Raw genomic sequence first — 25,695 nt, 5'->3', positions numbered from 1 at the left:
AAATTTTGGTTGCGAAATTTTGGTTGCGAAAGTTGGGCTGCAAAAGTTGGGTTGCAAAAGTTGGGTTGCGAAAGTTGGGTTGCGAAAGTTGGGTTGCGAAAGTTGGGTTGCGAAAGTTGGGTTGGGAAAGTTGGGTTGCAAAAGTTGGGTTGCAAAAGTTGGGTTGCGAAAGTTGGGTTGCGAAAGTTGGGTTGCGAAAGTTGGGTTGCGAAAGTTGGGTTGCGAAAGTTGGGTTGCGAAAGTTGGGTTGCGAAAGTTGGGTTGCGAAAGTTGGTTTGCGAAAGTTGGGTTGCGAAAGTTGGGTTGCGAAAGTAGGGTTGCGAAAGTTGGATTGCGAAAGTTGGATTGCGAAGGTTGGGTTGCGAAAGTTGGGTTGCGAAAGTTGGGTTGCGGAAGTAGGGTTGCGAAAGTTGGGTTGCGAAAGTTTGGGTTGCGAAAGTTTGGGTTGCGAAAGTTGGGTTGCGAAAGTTGGGTGGCGAAAGTTGGGTTGCGAAAGTAGGGTTGCGAAAGTTGGATTGCGAAAGTTGGATTGCGAAGGTTGGGTTGCGAAAGTTGGGCTGCGAAAGTTGGGTTGCGAAAGTTGGGTTGCGAAAGTTGGGTTGCGAAAGTTGGGTTGCGAAAGTTGGGTTGCGAAAGTTGGGTTGGGAAAGTTGGGTTGGGAAAGTTGGGTTGGGAAAGTTGGGTGGCGAAAGTTGGGTTGCGAAAGTTGGGTTGCGAAAGTTGGGTTGCGAAAGTTGGGTTGCGAAAGTTGGGTTGCGAAAGTTGGGTTGCGAAAGTTGGGTTGCGAAAGTTGGGTTGCGAAAGTTGGGTTGCGAAAGTTGGGTTGCGAAAGTTGGGTTGCGAAATTTTGGTTGCGAAAGTTGGGTTGCGAAAGTTGGGTTGCGAAAGTTAGGCTGTGAAAGTTGTGCTGCGAAAGTTAGGCTGTGAAAGCTTGGTTGCGAAAGCTTGGTTGCGAAGGTTGGATTGCGAAGGTTGGGTTGCGAAGGTTGGATTGCGAAAGTTGGGTTGCGAAAGTTGGGCTGCAAAAGTTGGGTTGCGAAAGTTGGGTTGCGAAAGTTGGGTTGCGAAAGTTGGGTTGGGAAAGTTGGGTTGCGAAAGTTGGGTTGCGAAAGTTGGGTTGCGAAAGTTGGGTTGCGAAAGTTGGGTTGCGAAAGTTGGATTGCGAACATTGGGTTGCGAAAGTTGGATTGCGAAAGTTGGGTTGCGAAAGTAGGGTTGCGAAAGTTGGGTTGCAAAAGTTGAATTGCGAAAGTTGGGTTGCGAAAGTTGGGTTGCGAAGGTTGGGTTGCGAAAGTTGAGCTGCAAAAGTTGGGCTGCAAAAGTTGGGTTGCGAAAGTTGAGCTGCAAAAGTTGGGTTGCGAAAGTAGGGTTGCGAAAGTTGGGTTGCGAAAGTTGGGTTGCGAAAGTTGGGTTGCAAAAGTTGAATTGCGAAAGTTGGGTTGCGAAAGTTGGGTTGCGAAGGTTGGGTTGCGAAAGTTGAGCTGCAAAAGTTGGGCTGCAAAAGTTGGGTTGCGAAAGTTGGGTTGCGAAAGTTGGGTTGCGAAAGTTGGGTTGCGAAAGTTGGGTTGCGAAAGTTGGGTTGCAAAAGTTGGGTTGCGAAAGTTGGGTTGCGAAAGTTGGGTTGTGAAAGTTGGGTTGCGAAAGTTGGGTTGCGAAAGTTGGGTTGCGAAAGTTGTGTTGTGAAATTTAATATTTGGTTAATGTATAATATTATACTTTTATAATATAAAAGTTGAAAGTTGGGTTGCGAAAGTTGTGTTGTGAAATTTAATATTTGGTTAATGTATAATATTATACTTTTATAATATAAAAGTTGAAAGTTGGGTTGTTTAGTTGCAAAAGTTGGGTTGTGAAGGTTGGGTTGGGAAAGTTGGATTGCGAAAATTGGGTTGCGAAAGTTGTGTTGTGAAATTTAATATTTGGTTAATGTATAATATTATACTTTTATAATATAAAAGTTGAAAGTTGGGTTGCGAAAGTTGGGTTGCGAAAGTTGTGTTGTGAAATTTAATACTTGGTTAATGTATAATATTATACTTTTATAATATAAAAGTTGAAAGTTGGGATGTTTAGTTGCAAAAGTTGGGTTGTGAAAGTTGGGTTGGGAAAGTTGGATTGCGAAAATTGGATTGCGAAAGTTGGGTTGCGAAAGTTGGGTTGCGATTTTGGGTTGCGAATTTGGGTTGCGAAAGTTGGGTTGCGAATTTGGGTTGCGAAAGTTGAGTTGCGAAAGTTGGAATGCGAAAGTTGGAATGCGAAAGTTGGATTGCGAACATTGGGTTGCGAAAGTTGGGTTGCGAAAGTTTAGTTGCGAAAGTTGGGTTGCGAATTTGGGTTGCGAAATTGGGTTGCGAAAGTTGGGTTGCGAATTTGGGTTGCGAAAGTTGAGTTGCGAAAGTTGGAATGCGAAGGTTGGGTTGCGAAAGTTGGATTGCGAACATTGGGTTGCGAAAGTTGGGTTGCGAAAGTTGGGTTGCGAAATTTTGGTTGCGAAATTTTGGTTGCGAAAGTTGGGGTTGGGAAAGTTGGGTTGCGAAAATTGGGTTGCGAAAGTTGGGTTGCGAAAGTTTGGTTGCAAAAGTTTGGTTGCGAAAGTTTAGTTGCGAAAGTTGGGTTGCGAAATTTTGGTTGCGAAAGTTGGGTTGCGAAAGTTAGGCTGTGAAAGTTGGGTTGCGAAAGTTAGGCTGTGAAAGCTTGGTTGCGAAAGTTAGGCTGTGAAAGCTTGGTTGCGAAAGTTGAGTTGTGAAAGTTAATAATTGGTTAATTTATAATATACTTGTCTGTATTGTAGTAGGTAGCTAATGATGTTCCCATTTGGTTTGACGGGTTTTTGCCAGTTTAACAAAATCTTCTTTTTCTCGCTGACTTTCCATTCAAACACTCCAACAGGACCGGGAACTATGAGTAATATTTATTTTATTGTTTTTTTGTGTTAAAAAAAGTATCGGTGTACCTGATTCATTTGTAAACTGTAAGATAGACTGAGGGTCCCGACATCTATTCTTACCATCACCACTTAATGAATAAACAGTGATATTGTATCTAACACCAGGTGTCAAGTCTTGTAAGGTTGTTTTTTTATTCATGGTTTCAATCTGTTACAAAATATTAGTAATAATGTTTTATGCACCATGAATGATCGCCCACCATAACATGCCCAGGTTCCACCTCAATTAGATAGCTTTCAATCATAGAAACACCGTTTGTTTTCCACATAAGAGATATTGATGTTGAATCAACCTCAATGACTTTGCTTGCTGGGGCCAATGGGTCTAAATACCAATCATATTAGTTGCAGCAACTTATTTTTAACCAAAACTTACATGTTGTTATGTTATGTACAGTTAAGTGACTGCTTACAGTTGCAAACATAGTGCTGATAGCAATGATGTATGTTTCACCAGGTAATAAACCTACAACCTCTGCCTTTGCTTGGTTAGTTCTCAACTCATGTGTGGTATTGGAGGTTAATGGTTTATATTTCAATACAAATTCATCATAATTTGATAATTGTTTCCATGCAGCGTGAAATGATGTCTCAGTGATGTCATAGATCAATATTTCGCTTGGAGGTGGCGGCCCTGTGTATTGTTATATTTATGATAAAGTTTGAAACAATCTTGTTATATTTATGATAAAGTTTGAAAAAATCTTGTTGTATTTACGATAAAGTTTAAAACAATCTTGTTATATTTATGATAAAGTTTGAAAAAATCTTGTTATATTTATGATAAAGTTTGAAACAATCTTGTTGTATTTACGATAAAGTTTAAAACAAGCTTGTGGTATTTATGATAAAGTTTGAAACAATCTTGTTATATTTATGATAAAGTTTGAAACAATCTTGTTATATTTATGATAAAGTTTGAAACAATTGTGATAAATTCTTATAGTTGTGTATTTATTTTATGTCTTAGCTGTGTATTTCCTCTATTCAGAGCGCGATTTATGTTTTATTCTATGTCTATGTTAAGTTACAGAGCGTGAGTTAATTGCTATTACCGCATTCCTTCGTTTTACATTATTGGCACATTCCTGTATTTTGCATGCTGCTGTTGATTGGTTAATTGCGTGGGCGTGACGTTGCATTTTATAGCTTAAGAATAAAATCAGTTGCTTGTGGTTGAGTTCGTGAGCGGTCTTACTTTTGGGTCTAAAGAAGAAAACGCTACACAATCTTGTTATATTTATGATAAAGTTTTAAACAATCGTGTTATATTTATGATAAAGTTTGAAACAATCTTGTTATACTTATGATAAAGTTTGAAACAATCTTGTTATACTTATGATAAAGTTTGAAACAATCTTGTTATATTTATGATAAAGTTTGAAACAATCTTGTTATATTTATGATAAAGTTTGAAACAATCTTGTTATATTTATGATAAAGTTTGAAACAATCTTGTTATATTTATGATAAAGTTTGAAACAATCTTGTTATACTTATGATAAAGTTTGAAAAAATCTTGTTATATTTATGATAAAGTTTGAAACAATCTTGTTATATTTATGATAAAGTTTGAAACAATCTTGTTATATTTATGATAAAGTTTGAAACAATCTTGTTATATTTATGATAAAGTTTGAAACAATCTTGTTATACTTATGATAAAGTTTGAAACAATCTTGTTATATTTATGATAAAGTTTGAAACAATCTTGTTATATTTATGATAAAGTTTGAAACAATCTTGTTATACTTATGATAAAGTTTGAAATGATCTTGTTATATTTATGATAAAGTTTGAAACAATCTTGTTATACTTATGATAAAGTTTGAAATGATCTTGTTATATTTATGATAAAGTTTAAAACAATCTTGTTATATTTATGATAAAGTTTGAAACAATCTTGTTGTATTTATGATAAAGTTTGAAACAATCTTGTTGTATTTATGATAAAGTTTGAAACAATCTTGTTATATTTATGATAAAGTTTGAAACAATCTTGTTATATTTATGATAAAGTTTGAAACAATCTTGTTGTATTTATAATAAAATTTGAAACAATCTTGTTGTATTTATGATAAAGTTCGAAACAATCTTGTTATATTTATGATAAAGTTTGAAACAGTCTTGTTATATTTATGATAAAGTTTTAAAAAATCTTGTTATATTTATGATAAAATGTGAAACAATCTTGTTATATTGATGATAAAGTTTGAAACAATCTTGTTATATTTATGATAAAGTTTGAAACAATCTTGTTATATTTATGATAAAGTTTGAAACAATCTTGTTATATTTTCGATAAAGTTTGAAACAATCTTGTTATATTGATGATAAAGTTTTAAACAATCTTGTTATATTTATGATAAAGTTTGAAACAATCTTGTTATATTTATGATAAAGTTTTAAACAATCTTGTTATATTTATGATAAAGTTTGAAACAATCTTGTTATATTGATAATAAAGTTTTAAACAATCTTGTTATATTTATTATAAAGTTTGAAACAATCTTGTTATACTTATGATAAAGTTTGAAACAATCTTGTTATATTTATGATAAAGTTTGAAACAATCTTGTTATATTTATGATAAAGTTTAAAACAATCTTGTTATATTTATGATAAAGTTTGAAACAATCTTGTTATATTTATGATAAAATTTGAAACAATCTTGTTATATTTATGATAAAGTTTGAAACAATCTTGTTATATTTATGATAAAGTTTGAAACAATCTTGTTATATTTATGATAAAATTTGAAACAATCTTGTTATATTTATAATAAAATTTGAAACAATCTTGTTATATTTATGATAAAATTTGGAACAATCTTGTTATATTGATGATAAAGTTTGAAACAATCTTGTTATATTTATGATAAAGTTTGAAACAATCTTGTTATATTTATGATAAAGTTTGAAACAATCTTGTTATATTTATAATAAAATTTGAAACAATCTTGTTATATTTATGATAAAATTTGGAACAATCTTGTTATATTGATGATAAAGTTTGAAACAATCTTGTTATATTTATGATAAAGTTTGAAACAATCTTGTTATATTGATGATAAAATTTAAAACAATCTTGTTATATTTATGATAAAGTTTGAAACAATCTTGTTATATTTATGATAAAGTTTGAAACAATCTTGTTAAAAATGACACTTTTGTATTGTCTCAGGGTCAAACAGTTAGGCTTACTACAAGTTTACTACAAGTTTTCTTAAATAAGTAATATTAAATAAATAAAAGTATAACTCAAAAAAATTAACTTTTTCAGCAAAATAATATTTCAAATATTTATAATCAATTAAGATTTGCTTCTTAAAAATGGATTTGGACAGTGGGTTTCGGAAAATGGCTGCCTATATTAGTGAAGACGAGAGGCCAGATATAGAACCCTTACTGCTTGGTTGAAGAAAAGTTTGAAACAATCTTGTTATATTTATGATAAAATTTGAAAAAATCCTGTTATATTTGTGATAAAGTTTGAAACAATCTTGTTGTATTTATGATAAAATTTGAAACAATCTTGTTATATTTATGTTAAAGTTTGAAACAATCTTGTTATATTTATGATAAAGTTTGAAACAATCTTGTTGTATTTATAATAAAATTTGAAACAATCTTGTTGTATTTATGATAAAGTTCGAAACAATCTTGTTATATTTATGATAAAGTTTGAAACAGTCTTGTTATATTTATGATAAAGTTTTAAAAAATCTTGTTATATTTATGATAAAATGTGAAACAATCTTGTTATATTGATGATAAAGTTTGAAACAATCTTGTTATATTTATGATAAAATTTGAAACAATCTTGTTTTATTTATGATAAAGTTTGAAACGAACTTGTTATATTTATGATAAAATTTGAAACAATCTTGTTATATTTATGATAAAGTTTGAAACAATCTTGTTAAAAATGACACTTTTGTATTGTCTCAGGGTCAAAAAGTTAGGCTTACTACAAGTTTACTACAAGTTTTCTTAAATAAGTAATATTAAATAAATAAAAGTATAACTCAAAAAAATTAACTTTTTCAGCAAAATAATATTTCAAATATTTATAATCAATTAAGATTTGCTTCTTAAAAATGGATTTGGACAGTGGGTTTCGGAAAATGGCTGCCTATATTAGTGAAGACGAGAGGCCAGATATAGAACCCTTACTGCTTGGTTGAAGAAAAGTTTGAAACAATCTTGTTATATTTATGATAAAATTTGAAAAAATCCTGTTATATTTGTGATAAAGTTTGAAACAATCTTGTTGTATTTATGATAAAATTTGAAACAATCTTGTTATATTTATGTTAAAGTTTTAAACAATCTTGTTATATTTATGATAAAATTTGAAAAAATCTTGTTATATTTATGATAAAGTTTGAAATGATCTTGTTATATTTATGATAAAGTTTGAAACGATCTTGTTATATTTATGATAAAGTTTGAAACAATCTTGTTGTATTTATGATAAAATTTGAAACAATCTTGTTATATTTATGATAAAGTTTGAAACAATCTTGTTATATTTATGATAAAGTTTGAAACAATCTTGTTATATTTATGATAAAGTTTGAAACAATCTTGTTATATTTATGATAAAGTTTGAAACAATCATGTTATACTTATGATAAAATTTTAAACAATCTTGTTATATTTATGATAAAGTTTGAAACAATCGTGTTATATTTATGATAAAGTTTGAAAGAATCCTGTTATATTTATGATAAAATTTGAAAAAATCCTGTTATATTTATGATGAAGTTTGAAAGAATCTTGTTATATTTATGATAAAATTTGAAAGAATCTTGTTATATTTATGATAAAATTTGAAAAAATCCTGTTATATTTATGATAAAGTTTGAAACAATCGTGTTATATTTATGATAAAGTTTGAAAAAATCCTGTTATATTTATGATAAAGTTTGAAACAATCTTGCTATACTTATGATAAAGTTTGAAACAATCTTGTTATACTTATGATAAAGTTTGAAACAATCTTGTTATATTGATGATAAAGTTTGAAACAATCTTGTTATATTTATGATAAAGTTTGAAACAATCGTGTTATATTTATGATAAAGTTTGAAAGAATCTTGTTATATTTATGATAAAATTTGAAAGAATCTTGTTATATTTATGATAAAGTTTAAAAGAATCTTGTTATATTTATGATAAAATTTGAAAGAATCTTGTTATATTTATGATAAAATTTGAAAGAATCTTGTTATATTTATGATAAAATTTGAAAAAATCCTGTTATATTTATGATAAAGTTTGAAAGAATCTTGTTATATTTATGATAAAGTTTGAAACAATCTTGTTGTATTTATGATAAAGTTTGAAACAATCTTGTTGTATTTATGATAAAGTTTGAAACAATCTTGTTATATTTATGACAAAGTTTGAAACAATCTTGTTATATTTATGATAAAATTTGAAACAATCTTGTTATATTTATGACAAAGTTTGAAACAATCTTGTTATATTTATGATAAAGTTTGAAACGATCTTGTTATATTTATGATAAAGTTTGAAACAATCTTGTTATATTTATGATAAAGTTTGAAACAATCTTGTTGTATTTATGATAAAGTTTGAAACAATCTTGTTGTATTTATGACAAAATTTGAAACAATCTTTTTATATTTATGATAAAGTTTGAAACAATCTTGTTATATTTATGATAAAGTTTGAAACAATCTTGTTGTATTTATGATAAAGTTTGAAACAATCTTGTTGTATTTATGATAAAGTTTGAAACAATCTTGTTGTATTTACGACAAAATCTGAAACAATCTTGTTATATTTATGATAAAGTTTGAAACAATCTTGTTATATTTATGATAAAGTTTGAAACAATCTTGTTATATTGATGATAAAATTTGAAACAATCTTGTTATACTTATGATAAAATTTGAAACAATCTTGTTATATTTATGATAAAATTTGAAACAATCTTGTTATATTTATGACAAAGTTTGAAACAATCTTGTTATACTTATGATAAAATTTGAAACAATCTTGTTATATTTATGACAAAGTTTGAAACAATCTTGTTATACTTATGATAAAATTTGAAACAATCTTGTTATATTTATGATAAAATTTGAAACAATCTTGTTATATTTATGATAAAGTTCGAAACAATCTTGTTATATTTATGATAAAGTTTGAAACAATCTTGTTGTATTTATGATAAAGTTTGAAACAATCTTGTTGTATCTATGATAAAATTTGAAACAATCTTGTTATATTTATGATAAAGTTCGAAACAATCTTGTTATATTTATGATAAAATTTGAAACAATCTTGTTATATTTATGATAAAATTTGAAACAATCTTGTTATATTTATGATAAAATTTGAAACAATCTTGTTATATTTATGATAAAGTTTGAAACAATCTTGTTATATTTATGATAAAATTTGAAACAATCCTGTTATACTTATGATAAAATTTGAAACAATCTTGTTATATTTATGATAAAATTTGAAACAATCTTGTTATATTTATGATAAAGTTTGAAACAATCTTGTTATACTTATGATAAAATTTGAAACAATCTTGTTATATTAATGATAAAATTTGAAACAATCTTGTTATATTTATGATAAAGTTTGAAACGATCTTGTTATATTGATGATAAAGTTTGAAACAATCTTGTTATATTTATGATAAAGTTTTAAACAATCTGGTTATACTTATGATAAAATTTGAAACAATCTTGATATATTTATGATAAAGTTTGAAACAATCTTGTTATATTTATGATAAAGTTTGAAACAATCTTGTTATATTTATGATAAAGTTTGAAACTAATCTTGTGTAACAAACTTGTCACAATCAAAGCTTTTATTATATCGGTATTCTAGGCTGCGGTTTACAACGGACCGCCCGCTAGCGTGTCCAAAATATAATGAGAAAACTAAGGTTATTCAGATTCCAGACTATGCAGAACCCGGATGTCCGCTAGATGCAACTCAAAGCGCACACAGACACAACAAAGAATACCTTACAACAACGAATATACGTTACAACAAAGAATATGTTACACTACCCCCTCCCTCAAAAAAATGTTTTTCCGACCTCGGAAAGTAGATAAAAGTAAGAAAACAGGAGCATACATCAAAAAAAAACACACGGGCATGGTACATCATACACAATTAAGAGGAAAGTATGACGGCATTCAACCGACCACATAGTCGTCGAGGCGTACTGGAGGTCGCCGAATCCGCCTAAATCGAGACAAGTTTGGTTGTGTCTCGTTTGCGACAATGAACGGCGTTTGTGCTGGCGCTTCGTTCATCGGGTCATGTAAATGTCCAAATTGCGATCCACGTGTCCAATCTGCCGGCATATACTCCGCTTCGTATTGTCGGAGATGATCAACATGTACCACACGCGAGGGGTGATCGGCCGATTTCTGTACCCGGTAAAGATTGTCGTCTGACATTTTTTGGATCACCAGGAACGGTCCAACCCAGCCTTTTCCTAATTTCTTTTTTCCGTAGGGTGGATAGTAATACGATACCCAGGACCCGGACATAAACGATAGCGGTGCAGCGCTGCGGTCATAATCTCGCTTTTGTCGAACGGCAGCCTGGCGTAAACTCATACGAACTCGTGTGTACCCGGTCTCTTGGAACCGTTGTCGCAGGCGTTCAACGTATTCTATCGTGCAGGTAGGTCTTCTTGCCATTGTTGGTAGCCCATATGCTACATCGATGGGAACAGCAATCTCTCGCCCAAACATCAGGTAGTTAGGAGTAAAACCTGTGGACTCATTCTTGGAAGCGCGGTAAGCCATCATGATATATGGCAGATGATCGTCCCAATCATTGTGGTGTTCATTGACAAACATCGATAACATCTGGAGCAATGTACGATTCAATCGCTCTACTAATCCCGAAGACTGTGGGTGGTAAGGAGAATTCCGCTTTTGTACTACCAGCATGGCGCACATTTCCTGAAAAAGATGCGATTCGAAATCCCGGCCTTGGTCTGAGTGTATGAAGCGTGGGAGTCCGAATCTGGTAGAAACATTAAAAACAAGGGTCTCTGCTGTCGTATAGGCTTTTAGATCAGGCAGGGCAAAACTTTCGGTCCATTTACTGAAGTAGTCACTTACTACCAGTACATAACGATTTCCATTTTTAGTCACAGGTAAAGGGCCTAAAAAATGATGCAATTTACTGCGGTGTCTTCCGTGGTGAGGTTTCCGTTTCGCACACGCCGTACACCAGCGACATCAGTTCCGAACGTCGATCCGCAATCCCGGCCAATAAAATAGACGAGTAATCTGAGCAGTTGTTCGTACGATCCCCAAGTGCCCGGCGGTTCTCAAAACATGGAGATGGTGGAATATCTTTCGACGCATCACTGTCGGTACAACAAGCAAGTGTGAATCTGGTTGGCCTTCCTCGTCTGCGTGCCACACTCGGAAAAGCAACCCATTCATGACGGCCAGTCGATCCCAGCATCTGAAAAAAATGATCACTTCCTGTAAGGCACATGAATTCTTCTCTGGAGGGGGTATTGACTTTGTGACTTTAATTGTAATATTGGCCCCAAAACGTTGTCTTTTTTTTTGCCGTTTACGGATATCTGCGGTCGTCCAACTCTCCCACCAGGAAACAGGTTGTGTTTGCTGCCCCCTAATGACAGAAACTGGAATAGGTGAAGTCGATACTTCCAGACGCTGACACTCATGGCATTCAGCGCGCCGGCAACGTTGACGAGACAGTCCATCAGCATTCCGATGTTTCACTCCGGGCCGGTGTACCACCTCGTAGTTGTAAGTTCCCAACACAGACAACCAACGCGCGAGCATTCCTTCCAGTTCCTTAAAGTTGATGAGCCACTGAAGAGAAGAGTGGTCAGTACGCAATATAAAAGAGGCACCCCATAGGTAATGTCTAAAATGATGATAAAAATGAACCACTGCAAGTAATTCCCGATAAGTGGCACAGTAGTTGCGCTCACTATTACTTAACGCTCTACTAGCGTATGCCACGACCAACTCACGACCGGCACTGTCTTTTTGGGAGAGGACAGCACCAATACCTGTGGCACTGGCGTCGGTATCCAGTATAAACTGTTCTAAATGCATGGGGTAAGTCAACACGGGGATATCGCACAACATAGACCGAAGCTGCTCAAACGCATTAGTACACTTATTATTCCACACAAACTTGCGGTTTTTCCTGGTTAGCGATGTCAGAGGATCAGCGACACCAGCGAAGTTCGTGATGAAACGACGGTAGTACGACGCGAACCCAAGAAATTCTCGTACTTCTCTGACGGTGGTGGGAGTCGACCACTCCCTTACAGCTTCCACCTTGCTCGGATCACAGCGCACTCCATCTGATGAAACCATATATCCCAGAAACTTGGCGTTGGTCGCAAACAGTTGGCATTTTCTCGGCTTCAATTTCAGACCGGCGACGCGGAGTCGCTCGAACACAATCCTTAATCTTTGTAATCCTGTTCGAAAATTATTAGAAAAGGATACTACATCATCAATATAGACTTGACAGGTATTCCACAATATACCATGAAGGACACGCTCCATCAAAGGTTCGAACGTGGATGGAGCATTCGTTAGACCAAACGGCATAACTTTAAACTGAAACAAACCCTTACCCGGAATGGCGAAACCGTTTTTGCTTTGTCGGCATCGTTCATTTCGACTTGCCAATAGCCACTGGCCAAGTCTAACGTACTAAAATATTTAGCTCCGCCGAGAGTATCGAGGATGTCGTCGATTCGGGGTAAGGGATAAGCGTCCTTGCGTGTCACTGCGTTAAGTTTTCGGTAGTCCATACAGAATCGAGGAGTCCCATCTTTTTTGCTTACCAATACAATCGGAGACGACCACGGACCAATGCACGGTTCAAGAATTCCCAAGGCCAACATCCTTCGCAGCTCGGCATCCACTATTTGTTTCTTGGCCCAAGATAATCGACGGGGGGTTGTCTTATCGGTGGTGAGGTTCCGGTATCAATGTTCTGTTTTACTAACTGCGTGCGACCCAACTTGCCGTTCGGTTTCGCGAACACGTCTTCGTACTGCGAAAGGAGGTCCCGCACAGCTCCTCGTTCTGCAACGTTTAAGTGACGCAAGGGTTTGAGCAAACATTTCAGATGTTCTGGAAAGGGATCGTGGAGAGTTAATGCCAATTTGGTAGTGCTACGAGACGGATTGTTTTGAGGTGTCGTCGTACACGATTGCATATTTATTGTTTGTCCGTTAATCAACAACGATCGTGTTTTAAAATTTATCAGGCAACCTTCGCTTATGAGTATGTCAGAACCCAATATACCTTGAGGAGTGCCAATGTCAGCTACCAGGACAACTACATTTGTCTGCACCTTTCCAAAGTTAAGACAGACTCGAACACTACCATAGCACTTTATATTTCCTTTATTAGCGGCCGTAAGAATGACACCACACGGAGTTAACTGGCCAATAGCATAACAACAATTGTTCATAAACAGAACGGTCCAAAATAGTAGCACTTGACCCACTGTCAACCAAAAACTTAATAGGATTAGACAAACCTTGCAGCATGCAGAGAACATAAAAAGCATGTGTCCACCTGGCCTCGTCTTCAACAACTGGTGAATCGGCCTTTTCACCAGTTATCGCCCGTTTAAAGAAGTTTGATTTGACGTTCTCATCCCATGACGCGACGCACAGACTTGTACTGGACGACGTACTCCACTGGTACCGCTCGAATCCCGGCATTCATGAAGCGGTGTCTGCTGAATCGCGTGAAAGTCAACAGATTGCAATCGGTCAGCCATATCTACCGCTTCTGACAGTGTATTTGGTAGTCTTTGCGCTAGATTTCGTCTTATCGACATGTCGTCCAAGCCCGAAATGAATTGCTCGACCAAATACCGTTGCACACAATCCACTGGCAAGGCAGGATGCGCATCTCTAATTATGCGCCGAAGGCGGTTCCCGAATCGCAAATAGGTTTCCTCGGGCATCTTAGCCGCGGCGTGAAAGAGTGCGCGCGCTCTAGTTGAGTTTGTGTTTCCATAGTGCCTGTCGAGCTCCTTTGTTAGACAGTCGTAGTTCCACTTATCCTCACCGGTTAAGTTACGCTGCACTTCCAGAGTTTCATGGCTTAACGCCGCGGCGAGATGACGACCCATTTCTTGAACCGACCACTTATTCACGCGACCTATATTTTCAAAATATTGCTTGTAGCCGCCCCCATTACTACTCCCATCGAACATCCTGGGAAAGATCACGGAGGCCGGAGAGCTTGTATCTTTAACCTCCACTTTTGGCTTTACCTTTTCAGTCTCCGTAAATCTGCGCTCCAAATTGCCCAAGCGTCGGGTAAGAGAGCTTATCTGACTGCGAAGCAATTGATTTTCCGCTTCAAGGCAGCTCAAACCTAATTCTGGCGTCTTAAGGCGTCTTTCTTCCATGGTCCCTCTGTGGTCACCAATGTAACAAACTTCTCACAATCAGAGCTTTTATTATATCGGTATTCTAGGCTGCGGTTTACAACGGACCGCCCGCTAGCGTGTCCAAAATATAATGAGAAAACTAAGGTTATTTAGATTCCAGACTATGCAGAACCCGGATGTCCGCTAGATGCAACTCAAAGCGCACACAGACACAACAAAGAATACCTTACAAAAACGAATATACGTTACAACAAAGAATACGTTACACTTGTTATATTTATGCTTAAGTTTGAAAAAATCTTGTTTATGTTGAAAATTTCATTAATCTTACTTGTTTGAATGTTAACAGTTTGTTGATCGCTTATATCTTCCTCTGTTACAGTTGCAACCCCAACATTATAGTTTGTTACAGGAGATAACATTGTAATGTTATATTGCATTGTTGTAACGTTTGTAATCACAATTCCATCAATGGATATCTGGGGTGCAATAATTACTTGATGTCAAATATACAGTAACATTTTACCTGAAAACTTTGGTAACCTCCGCTTTTAAGCTCCCATTGTATTTGAACCCATGTCTCACCAAGATCCAAAACAGAAACATTTTTAACCATTTGAGGTTCTAAATATAAATAGAATCAACAATATGTTGTATCGCCTTGGTGTCTATACCTGTTGCTGTTAGCATGTGGACCATCTTGCTTCTTACTTTACCACTGGTTGTCACCAATGTTATATTATAATTTAAACCTGGTGTAAGATCACTTAGGTTTGCTGTCGTAACATCAGAATGATCTATTTTCAGAGAATTGTTGTTGTATGTTACCAGGTAGCCATCCAAATATCCAGGAGGTTTAATCCATGAAAACTTGATCAATGTCTCGTTTCTGAATCTTAACTCCAACTCAGAGGGTGCAAGAGGCACTGTTTGCATTGATGAGGAAATATAAAAATAAAAACACAAAATATGTACAAATACCTGTTCTAACTGTTAATTTCTTTTGATTGCTAATATTTTCTCCATTTTGAGATTGAACTGCGAAAACATAACTTGCTCCTGGAGATAATGGACTGACAAGCAATATTCGATCTTCGTTTGGTTTAATCAATTCAACTTCTATAGGACACGATGCTTCCATCTCTATACATCGAACCATGGAATCACCTGGAACACCTGGAGCTACATCCCAAACTAAAACAACTTGGCTTTCATCTTTAGAAGAAACTCTGAAGTTAACGGGTGATGCCATATCTGCAAGATAATATTACCAGGTGTGTGTGGTAAATTTATTATGTACCTACCCATGGTTATTATGGTTGGATATAACATTGGCATGCTCTGTACATTGCCACTAGTGGTTATTGCCACCATGGTATATGTTTCTCCCGGTGTTAGACCATTAATTGTATCTTCAACATATTTTTTTGTATGAGCATGAGATACTTGGGTTCTCCATGTTATTTCATCATCTGGGTGTAAAAGCAGGTTAGTGGGGTTCATGTCATAATCTTTGGCTTACTTTTGCTTTTGAATGTAAAGTTTAATCCATCAAACAAAGAATGTTCGTTGCTGAGTAAGATTGTGATGTTTATAGAAGTTGTTTCTGGTTTGTGTAATGTTATAAGTTCTGGAGGTACAGGACCTGGAAACAATGGGGTTTATTGGAACAATTGTAATAATGAAAGAAATAATGGGGTTTATTGGAACAATTGTAATAATGAAAGAAATAATGGGGTTTATTGGAACAATTGTAATAATGGTGAAAATAATGGGGTTTATTTGAACAATTGTAATAATGGTGAAAATAATGGGGTTTATTGGAACAATTGTAATAATGGTGAAAATAAGGGGGTTTATTGAAACATTATTGGTAAGAGATCCCATTATTTATGGAACAATACGTCCTTGAGTGAAGGGGCCTCAAGGACTAAATGTACGTACGTGTTGTTTGCGTTGCTTCAACTACCGAGCTCTTTTCCCCTTCTCTTAATGACGTCATAGCTATGATGTAATTATCGCCTGGTGTTAAGTCGTTTATCTTAAATTTAGTTTCGTGGTTTGCCAGGTTGAAGGTTTTGCTAGAAATATAATTAAGTTAGGATGTTGTAGTTGTGAGGTCATAATCACCTTTGTTTCGTTGAATTGGAAGTGATTGTGATGTCATATGTTTGAACAAACCCAATAGCTTCGAGCCAAAATATTGAAAAAGAATTTTCAGCCAAAGAACTTTGATTGACACGTAGATAGCGTGGAGGGGAAACACCTAATGTATTACGTCATAAAACTTTTAATGTCGTTAAAATGAAATACTCACGTGTTTTAAATGTAACTGTTGTGACGTCACTTTGGGACGTTGCCCAGTAACGTGGTGTGTATTGTTTGCTTATTGTCACGACATTAACTTGAAACAATAGGAAAGGTTCCATATTATTTATTGTGACGTTGGTTGTCTCATTGTCTACAACAATCACTCCATTGTTTACAAAAATGTTGCCCACCTCATAACCACTTCCACTAGCTGTGGCGTCATAATCGTTTGGTTTGTACGTCACAAGGAACCTGTTTACAACATAACGTAACCTAGATAATATGCATTGTGACGTAACATACCCTGTATACGTGTTATTGTTGGTTTGTATTTCCCACTGAACCATAGCTGAGGTAGGAGTTAGATTCAACACATGTAAGTTATGTGGCTGTATGGGTGCTGCCGGATTAAAGGATTAAAATTATGAAATATTTCAAACCTATACCAACTTGTTACAAAAAACTGGGAAGGGTAAGTCCCTCCGTTTGATGCGTCATAATCGTCAATGTGATGCACAGATGTGACGTTTGCTTCGTACAATGACCCAGGTTGTAGGTTGGAAACCTTGCTCCAAGTTTCATTGGTTGATGTTTCAAACTTAAACCCTGAACTTAGGGTTAGTATTGATGTTTAAGTTTAAACTAGAAGCGTTACCATGAGCATTGCGGATTTTTAAAACGAAAACTGACAAAAGTGATCCCCGTTTGGATAATGGTACTGTCCAATTAAATTTTGCAGAGTATGGTGACGTCACAATGCTGATCGTTTCGGGGGAAGGGGGAACTGTAAATAATGGGAAGTTAATACCTAGGTATTCACCTAACGAATATAAAGTTAATACCCGGGTATTCACCTGACGAATATAAAGTTAATACGCGGGTATTCACCTAACGAATATAAAGTTAATACCTGGGTATTCACCTAACGAATATAAAGTTAACACCCGGGTATTCACCTAACGAATATAAAGTTAATACCCGGGTATTCACCTAACGAATATAAAGTTAATGTGTATGCGTGTATATATAAAGTTATTACCTGGGTATTGACACAAAAAATGCAAATCTCTCCCACATTCCTTATCGTTCCACTTGAGCGCAGTGCTTCGTATCAGTGGTAACAATAGAACAATGCAATCCTCTTTGTTTGTTGCGTCATACTTAGGACTATTCGCGTCCCACAATTGTGATTGTAATTCTAATGGGACTTTAGTGGAATCGGAATAAACAAAATCGCCTTCATTCTGCGCAAGCATGAAGTTAAACTCGAAAATCAATATTTAAATTCCAAACCTCTATGTCGTTTACACCGATCCAGTACATGAGCTCCTCATTTGGCAAAACTTTCAACAGGAATTGGTTTTCATCTACGTTTCTTGGGTCGGCAAGACGGCTGTTTGGTGAATAATTACGACATAAACCGTTCGACTTCTGCCATGTTTGGCTGCCGTTCGCCCAGTAACATAAAGATTCGAATCCGGTTAGTCCTGGCGGGCATTCGCCTAAAGTATTACAAGTTAGTTGCTTTTCTTAAACATTAAGCCAATTATACCCATTGTAACGTTCGCTGCCCACGTCAAATTATCTGTAGATATTTTAAACTCGTAAGTTTGTCCATTATCTAGGCCGTCCACTTTGATTGGTGAGTCGGTTTGGGTGTGATTCTACAAAGCAAATGTGGCTTTAACACATATATACACGCACATATATACACGCACACATATACACGCACACATATACACGCACACATATACACATATATACGCACACATATACACACGCACACATATACACACGCACACATATACACGCACACATATACACGCACACACATATACACGCACACATATATACACGCACACATATATACACGCACACATATATACACGCACACATATATACACGCACACATATACACGCACACATATACACGCACACATATACACGCGCACATATATATATACACGCACATATATATACACGCACATATATATATACACGCACACATATATATACACGCGCACATATATATACACGCACACATATATATACACACACACATATACACGCAGACATATACACGCACACATATATACACGCACATATATATACACGCACATATATATACACGCACACATATATATACACGCGCACATATATATACACGCACACATATACACGCACACATATACACGCACACATATATACACGCACACATATATACACGCACACATATATACACGCGCACATATATACACGCGCACATATATACACGCGCACATATACACGCGCACATATACACGCACACATATACACGCACACATATACACGCACACATATACACGCACACATATATACGCACACATATACACGCACACATATACACGCACACATATACACGCACACATATACACGCACACATATACACGCACACATATATACGCACACATATATACGCACACATATATACGCACACATATATACGCACACATATATACGCACACATATACACGCACACATATACACGCACACATATACACGCACATATATATACACGCGCACATGTATACACGCGCACATATATATACACGCGCACATATATATACACGCGCACATATATACACGCGCACATATATACACGCGCACATATATACACGCGCACATATATACACGCGCACATATACACGCACATATATACACGCACACATATACACGCACACATATACACGCACACATTTACACGCACACATATACACGCACACATATACACGCACACATATACACGCACACATATATACACGCGCACATATATACACGCGCACATACATACACGCGCACATACATACACGCACATATATACACGCACACATATACACGCGCACATATACACGCGCACATATACACGCGCACATATACACGCGCACATATACACGCGCACATATACACGCGCACATATACACGCACACATATACACGTACACATATACACGCACACATATACACGCACACATATATACACGCACACATATATACGCACACATATACACGCACACATATATACACGCACACATATATACACGCACACATATGTGCAATCTAAACCTGCACATTATCAGCAACAGTTGGTTTAACGTTATATATATGAAGTTTACATGGCAAAGAAACAAGCACCGCCTGTTAAAATACTGCCAATGTAAATATATTTCAATTTAGAGTCCCATCTTCCCCCGCATTGTTGTTTTGTATGTTTTCATTGCCAAACTTTGAAAGATTTGCTTTTAATTTGCTAATTTATACCTCAGGGGTTTTCAACTATAAAAACTAATATAATAAAAATATAAAATTTAAAAATATATTTGAAATTTGGTTATTTGCACTTGGTGATAATTTATAAAAGTGGCTTGTGCCAAAAACAGAGTAGTAATACCCAATTTGTAACAAAAATAAAAACTTTATCAATAGTTATAATCAATTTTCTGATGTTACAAGTTCATATACATTTGTTGGATAGAATATTTATCCATTGATGTTCGAACAATACCCATTGTCGTTCACACAATACCAATTGTTACGCAATAATATAATGTATAGGTAACATGTTAAAAACTATAGCAGTAGGGCAGAAAAAAAGAACGTTTAGACCTAGTTTTTAAAGCGTACAGTAATATTTCGTATTATTTACGTATATTCCTATTTATAAATACACCTAATAATCAAAATTAACAATGATTTTAAACTGTCCCATCTTATCCTGTGTGTTTTCAAATTTGTATAATTTCACCTGTTGTGCGGATAGTTAAATAACTCCTCGTGTGTTTTATTATATCTTTTTGAATTGTTGTCAATTAATAAAGGAATGATAGTACTAATTCGTGGTATTAACCAAAAACCGTCATCTATTCTGATTTTGGAAATATTTGTCAGTATGTGCTTAAGTGTCCCATCTTTCCCCATTTACTATACAGTAGGATGGGGGGAGATGGGACACTTTTTAACTCTATTTTCTCGTCTCATTTAGTAGTAAACAAAGAACATTCAGAGAAATATGAAACTATGTCCTCATGACTCTCATAGACCGTTGTTAATTGTTTAAAACACGATCAGGATATCTGGATATTATGTGCTAAAGGTGTCCCATCTTCCCCCACCCTACTATATATATAATACATATTATTTGACAGTATTATCACGACTTCATAAAACATCCGTCAAAACTGATTCCGGTTTTAAACATTAAAAATACGTGTAAAATAGAAACAGTATATTTTGAACCGGTAAACATGTGCGAAATAGTAAGGCGCTATTTTTGAATGCTCGCTAAATTTTTGTTAAGCTGATGAAATGTTGTAGCTTACGAGTGTGAACGATTAAACACATTTCCCCACTGTACTATATATTTGTATGTATGCACGTACAGATATATATATAAATACACACGTGTATTTACACGTTTACACACAGTAGGATTTGGAAATATGGGACACCTTTAGCATACAGTATCAAAAAATATCCTGATAGAGTTTTAGGCAGTTAGCATAAGTTCGATGGAAAATGGGAATCGAAAATAGAATGAAAGCGTTCAATCCTTCCCCACCCTACTATACATGGTTACAGATACCTCGTTTTCACCAACCACTTTGTAACTGAAGTTGACTTTTTGCCAATTTTCTTCCCAGCTAAACCGAACACTGGTCGTTGTTACGTCACTTACGCGAACATTGAACGCAGATATCTGATGAATTAACTTTAGAAGGTGTTCAAGTAATTAAATATATTTACCTGTAGCAAACCACAAATCACTATCCAAGCCTTAATTCTAATCCACGCCATCATGGAACGACTGTCGCAGCAAATACACGGTAATTATGCGAATACTTTCTATGGTTGCGCCACTCACCGAGTTGTAAGCGTTTCTTAAGGGCTCTTCATATAACGATGGCGTGTTTTCCATCAGCGGATAAGAGACAAAGAATTTGTTTTCCATTTATTGAACCGTGTGTGACGGTGATGTCATCAATGAAAATTTAATTGACGAATAATTATACATGTCTATACATCAGTAAATAAAATTTCGTTTAGTTTTCTCTTTTCATTTGTTAGTAAACAAAAAACACTCAATAAATTATAAAACCGTATCCCCATAACTCCACAGACCGTTGTTAATTGTTTAAAACACGATCAGTATATGTGAATATTATGTATTTAAGGTGTCCCATCTTCCCCCACCCTACTATTCATTTATGAAATTTATTTATATGTATTACCAAATGGGCTAATACAATAGAATGAAAGTGTGTCCCATCTTCCCCCACAGATGGCTACAGTGGCTGGGCTCCGTATTTTAAAATATATTTAGTTTTCTGCAATATAATAGGAAATATAGTTCGGTAGAGGTATACCGCCAAGTTGTTTTTGATCTTTCACAAACTTTATTCATATTATAGCAGGAGACATAATGTTACATTCCATTGTATTTAAAATACTTAAAAAAATATTTATTACAAAGATATTAACTTAGTTTAATCTTTCATTAGTTTTACAAAAAAATGGCCATGGCGATATTGGTCCCCTATACCAGTGGTCTCCAACTTTATTTTAACGCGACCCCAATTTTAAAAATAACTGCAACCGGTATTTGTACGCGACTCCATACACAACTGCAGAGACGTCTTGCGACAAAAATCTTTTTAAGAATGTTTAGTTTTATTTATTTAACATTTTAACAAAACAATTAAATAAAGTTTTACATTTGTTATACCAATGGTGTTTGCTAAAATACGATGCACGTAAAAAGCAAGAAAGAAAATCTTTAGGCTTGTTTTAATCCTCCTACACATGATAAAGGATAAAGTGTCAATCCCTGTTGTGACGTATATGATCGCTGTGTGGATTGCTATTATGTCGTAATCAATTGTCAGGTCAAACAATCACTACTATGATGCAATCAATCCACATGTGAATCTATACTATTTCGTAACAAACACATAGGACTATACAGAGAAGACGGAAAACCTTTTCCGTTAGGTGGCGGTAATTATTTAAATTAAAAAATACGGAAAATGAACAAAACAGCACTACAAAGTGTTAATAAGTGTAAAACAAATTAATTAAATAATAAAAATACCTTTTTAAATACATAAAACACTAGTAAGAACATATTTCCCACATTGGGTCGGTTATATACTCTTTTTCGTTTTTATCGTCGAGTCTGTGGTGTAACGGTTTGCGTGCGGTCGTAGACTCTCTTTGTTTCCTTTTTACCGGGTTCGAGTCACAGTGGAAATACTTTTTTTTATATTTTTTTTTCAAGTTTTTTTTGTTTGACGAGTTTGGGGTTAGGGGTTAGTGGTTTATATCTAATGTGCATAAACCGTGAAACTAACTGCTCCTCATAGAATAGAGAAACGAATTTGTCATCGCCACCTAGCGGAAATTTTTTTCCATATTCTCTGTATAGCTCCATGTGTAACAAACAGTCTACCTGGCTAAGAAAAATATGATAAATATAACGTTAAAATACAACTCAAACCTAAACGGTTATTTGTTTTGTTAGGATCTTCATGGGCACGTGCTTAAAAAAGTTTAAGAATCCCTGTACTAGCTAAATATAACTAAATGAAAAGAAAAATGTAAGTTATCCGAATTTAATCAGTCTTACTGCAAAACCTTTGCTGTTCGGTCATAGTTTTTAATATGACGAAACAAAGGTTTTACTGTGACGCATCCCGCAAGCTGAAAAATACAGTAATGGCGTTTGCGAAGCGGAAGAAAGTCAGGGATGGCATACTTGGCTACCGACTAAACTAGTCGCCGCCTAAATTTGATTTTGCTTTTTTAGTCGCCTGACTAAAATTTTAGTCGGCCGATTTTGAACGACTAACTTCTGTAATGAGTAATGCACAGAAACTTAGTCGGCCGACTAAATATGAAAAACCACCGACTAAATTTTAGTCGGCCGACTAAAAAAACGCGGTGACTAATAGTTTCCGCGACCGACTAGTTTAGTCGGTAGCCGAGTATACCACCCCAGATTTTATTTTTATATTTTTTCAAAAACGAATAATGGATTGTTTTTTCCATTTTTGTAATGTCACTGAATTGGTTAGGGGGTTAGGGGGCTGGGGGTTGGGAAAAAAGATATTGTAAAAGATAGGCGCACAGTGATTTTAGGAGGTTTATGCTGTTTATTTTAAAAACTACACTAACTATTCCAGTTTATTAGGCCAGTTTAGTTTTTGGTAGGTTAACGAGATAGATATTGGGTTTAGGGGTTAGGGGTTAGGGTTAGGGGTTAGAGGTTAGGGGTTAGGGGTTAAGGGTTAGGGGTTAGGGGTTTAGGGGTTAGGGGTTAGGGGTTAGGGTTAGGGGTTAGGGGTTAGGGGTTAGGGTTAGGGTTAGGGGTTAGGGGTTAGGGTTAGGGGTTAGGGTTAGGGGTTAGGGGTTAGGGGTTAGGGGTTAGGGGTTAGGGTTAGGGGTTAGGGGTTAGGGGTTAGGGGTTAGGGGTTAGGGGTTAGGGGTTAGGGGTTAGGGGTTAGGGGTTAGGGTTAGGGGTTAGGGTTAGGGGTTAGGGTTAGGGGTTAGGGGTTAGGGGTTAGGGGTTAGGGGTTAGGGTTAGGGGTTAGGGGTTAGGGGTTAGGGGTTAGGGGTTAGGGTTAGGGGTTAGGGGTTAGGGGTTAGGGGTTAGGGTTAGGGGTTAGGGGTTAGGGGTTAGGGGTTAGGGGTTAGGGGTTAGGGGTTAGGGGTTAGGGGTTAGGGGTTAGGGGTTAGGGGTTAGGGGTTAGGGGTTAGGGTTAGGGGTTAGGGGTTAGGGGTTAGGGGTTAGGGGTTAGGGGTTAGGGGTTAGGGGTTAGGGGTTAGGGTTAGGGGTTAGGGGTTAGGGGTTAGGGGTTAGGGGTTAGGGGTTAGGGGTTAGGGGTTAGGGGTTAGGGGTTAGGGGTTAGGGGTTAGGGGTTAGGGGTTAGGGGTTAGGGGTTAGGGGTTAGGGGTTAGGGGTTAGGGGTTAGGGGTTAGGGGTTAGGGTTAGGGGTTAGGGGTTAGGGGTTAGGGGTTAGGGGTTAGGGGTTAGGGGTTAGGGGTTAGGGTTAGGGGTTAGGGGTTAGGGGTTAGGGGTTAGGGTTAGGGGTTAGGGGTTAGGGTTAGGGGTTAGGGGTTAGGGTTAGGGGTTAGGGGTTAGGGTTAGGGGTTAGGGTTAGGGTTAGGGGTTAGGGGTTAGGGGTTAGGGGTTAGGGGTTAGGGGTTAGGGGTTAGGGGTTAGGGGTTAGGGGTTAGGGGTTAGGGGTTAGGGGTTAGGGTTAGGGGTTAGGGTTAGGGGTTAGGGGTTAGGGGTTAGGGGTTAGGGTTAGGGGTTAGGGGTTAGGGGTTAGGGGTTAGGGGTTAGGGGTTAGGGGTTAGGGGTTAGGGGTTAGGGGTTAGGGGTTAGGGGTTAGGGGTTAGGGGTTAGGGTTAGGGGTTAGGGGTTAGGGGTTAGGGGTTAGGGGTTAGGGGTTAGGGGTTAGGGTTAGGGGTTAGGGGTTAGGGTTAGGGGTTAGGGGTTAGGGTTAGGGGTTAGGGGTTAGGGGTTAGGGGTTAGGGGTTAGGGTTAGGGGTTAGGGTTAGGGGTTAGGGGTTAGGGGTTAGGGGTTAGGGGTTAGGGGTTAGGGGTTAGGGGTTAGGGGTTAGGGGTTAGGGTTAGGGGTTAGGGGTTAGGGGTTAGGGGTTAGGGTTAGGGGTTAGGGGTTAGGGGTTAGGGGTTAGGGGTTAGGGGTTAGGGGTTAGGGGTTAGGGGTTAGGGGTTAGGGGTTAGGGGTTAGGGTTAGGGTTAGGGGTTAGGGGTTAGGGGTTAGGGTTAGGGGTTAGGGTTAGGGGTTAGGGGTTAGGGTTAGGGTTAGGGTTAGGGTTAGGGTTAGGGTTAGGGTTAGGGGTTAGGGGTTAGGGGTTAGGGTTAGGGGTTAGGGGTTAGGGGTTAGGGTTAGGGGTTAGGGTTAGGGTTAGGGTTAGGGTTAGGTAGGTTAGGGGTTAGGGTTAG

At 36.4% G+C, this 25,695-nt stretch overlaps 3 protein-coding genes and 1 long non-coding RNA gene across 6 annotated transcripts in view; 1 reads left to right on the top strand and 3 right to left on the bottom strand.

The window, feature by feature from the left end:
* Positions 1-17,098, bottom strand: part of LOC149723757 (phosphatidylinositol phosphatase PTPRQ-like) — a 33,178-nt gene extending 16,080 nt beyond the window's left edge. The window contains exons 1-14 of one of the 3 annotated variants that reach the window (XM_089893447.1): positions 16,996-17,098; positions 16,700-16,944; positions 16,513-16,648; positions 16,327-16,463; positions 15,905-16,027; positions 15,687-15,854; positions 15,364-15,636; positions 15,057-15,308; positions 14,909-15,006; positions 14,714-14,861; positions 3,324-3,581; positions 3,148-3,272; positions 2,954-3,095; positions 2,777-2,898 (exon numbers count right to left, since the gene is read on the bottom strand). In XM_089893447.1, coding sequence (XP_089749573.1) covers positions 2,777-2,898; positions 2,954-3,095; positions 3,148-3,272; positions 3,324-3,581; positions 14,714-14,861; positions 14,909-15,006; positions 15,057-15,308; positions 15,364-15,636; positions 15,687-15,854; positions 15,905-16,027; positions 16,327-16,463; positions 16,513-16,648; positions 16,700-16,944; positions 16,996-17,039 — 2,271 coding nt within the window. In that variant the 5' untranslated portion in view covers positions 17,040-17,098. Of the gene's footprint in view, positions 1-2,776; positions 2,899-2,953; positions 3,096-3,147; positions 3,273-3,323; positions 3,582-14,713; positions 14,862-14,908; positions 15,007-15,056; positions 15,309-15,363; positions 15,637-15,686; positions 15,855-15,904; positions 16,028-16,326; positions 16,464-16,512; positions 16,649-16,699 lie in introns of all 3 variants that reach the window. The other 2 variants (XM_089893446.1, XM_089893444.1) reach the window with 2 other exon arrangements.
* LOC149723759 (uncharacterized) lies at positions 10,737-13,298 on the top strand. Its single transcript, XR_016386901.1, has 2 exons — positions 10,737-10,877; positions 11,114-13,298. It is a non-coding gene; the product is annotated as an uncharacterized LOC149723759 (long non-coding RNA).
* LOC149723758 (uncharacterized) lies at positions 12,892-13,702 on the bottom strand. Its single transcript, XM_089893453.1, has 2 exons — positions 13,516-13,702; positions 12,892-13,103 (listed from the first exon to the last, which is right to left on the bottom strand). Exons 1-2 carry the CDS (start codon positions 13,700-13,702, stop codon positions 12,892-12,894), a joined length of 399 nt encoding a protein of 132 aa, XP_089749579.1.
* Positions 17,099-17,291: 193 nt separating the features above from the next.
* On the bottom strand, positions 17,292-21,610 carry LOC149723756 (aggrecan core protein-like). The gene is made up of 6 exons (XM_089893442.1): positions 21,471-21,610; positions 21,310-21,423; positions 18,245-18,356; positions 17,986-18,194; positions 17,732-17,936; positions 17,292-17,476 (listed from the first exon to the last, which is right to left on the bottom strand). Exons 1-6 carry the CDS (start codon positions 21,522-21,524, stop codon positions 17,292-17,294), a joined length of 879 nt encoding a protein of 292 aa, XP_089749568.1. The 5' UTR covers positions 21,525-21,610.
* Between the last annotated feature and the right edge of the window lie 4,085 nt (positions 21,611-25,695).

The sequence above is a fragment of the Ciona robusta genome, unplaced genomic scaffold (assembly GCF_009617815.1).
Source record: "Ciona robusta unplaced genomic scaffold, ASM961781v2 AP042743.1".
Classification (NCBI taxonomy): Eukaryota; Metazoa; Chordata; class Ascidiacea; order Phlebobranchia; family Cionidae; genus Ciona; species Ciona robusta.
This window is presented reverse-complemented; position numbering and strand designations above follow the sequence as displayed.

Bases quoted from the DNA above. Each gene is read 5' to 3' on its own strand.
- LOC149723758 (XM_089893453.1), bottom strand. From the start codon at position 13,702: ATGCCGGGATTCGAGCGGTACCAGTGGAGTACGTCGTCCAGTACAAGT. The intron at 13,104-13,515 runs GTTTGTCTAATC...ATCCCTTTCCAG, and splicing joins TGTTCTCTGCATGCTGCAAG to AACATCTGAAATGTTTGCTC.
- LOC149723756 (XM_089893442.1), bottom strand. From the start codon at position 21,524: ATGATGGCGTGGATTAGAATTAAGGCTTGGATAGTGATTTGTGGTTTG. The intron at 21,424-21,470 runs GTAAATATATTT...TTAATTCATCAG, and splicing joins TGATTTGTGGTTTGCTACAG to ATATCTGCGTTCAATGTTCG. The intron at 17,937-17,985 runs GTTTGGAATTTA...ATGCTTGCGCAG, and splicing joins TCGGTGTAAACGACATAGAG to AATGAAGGCGATTTTGTTTA.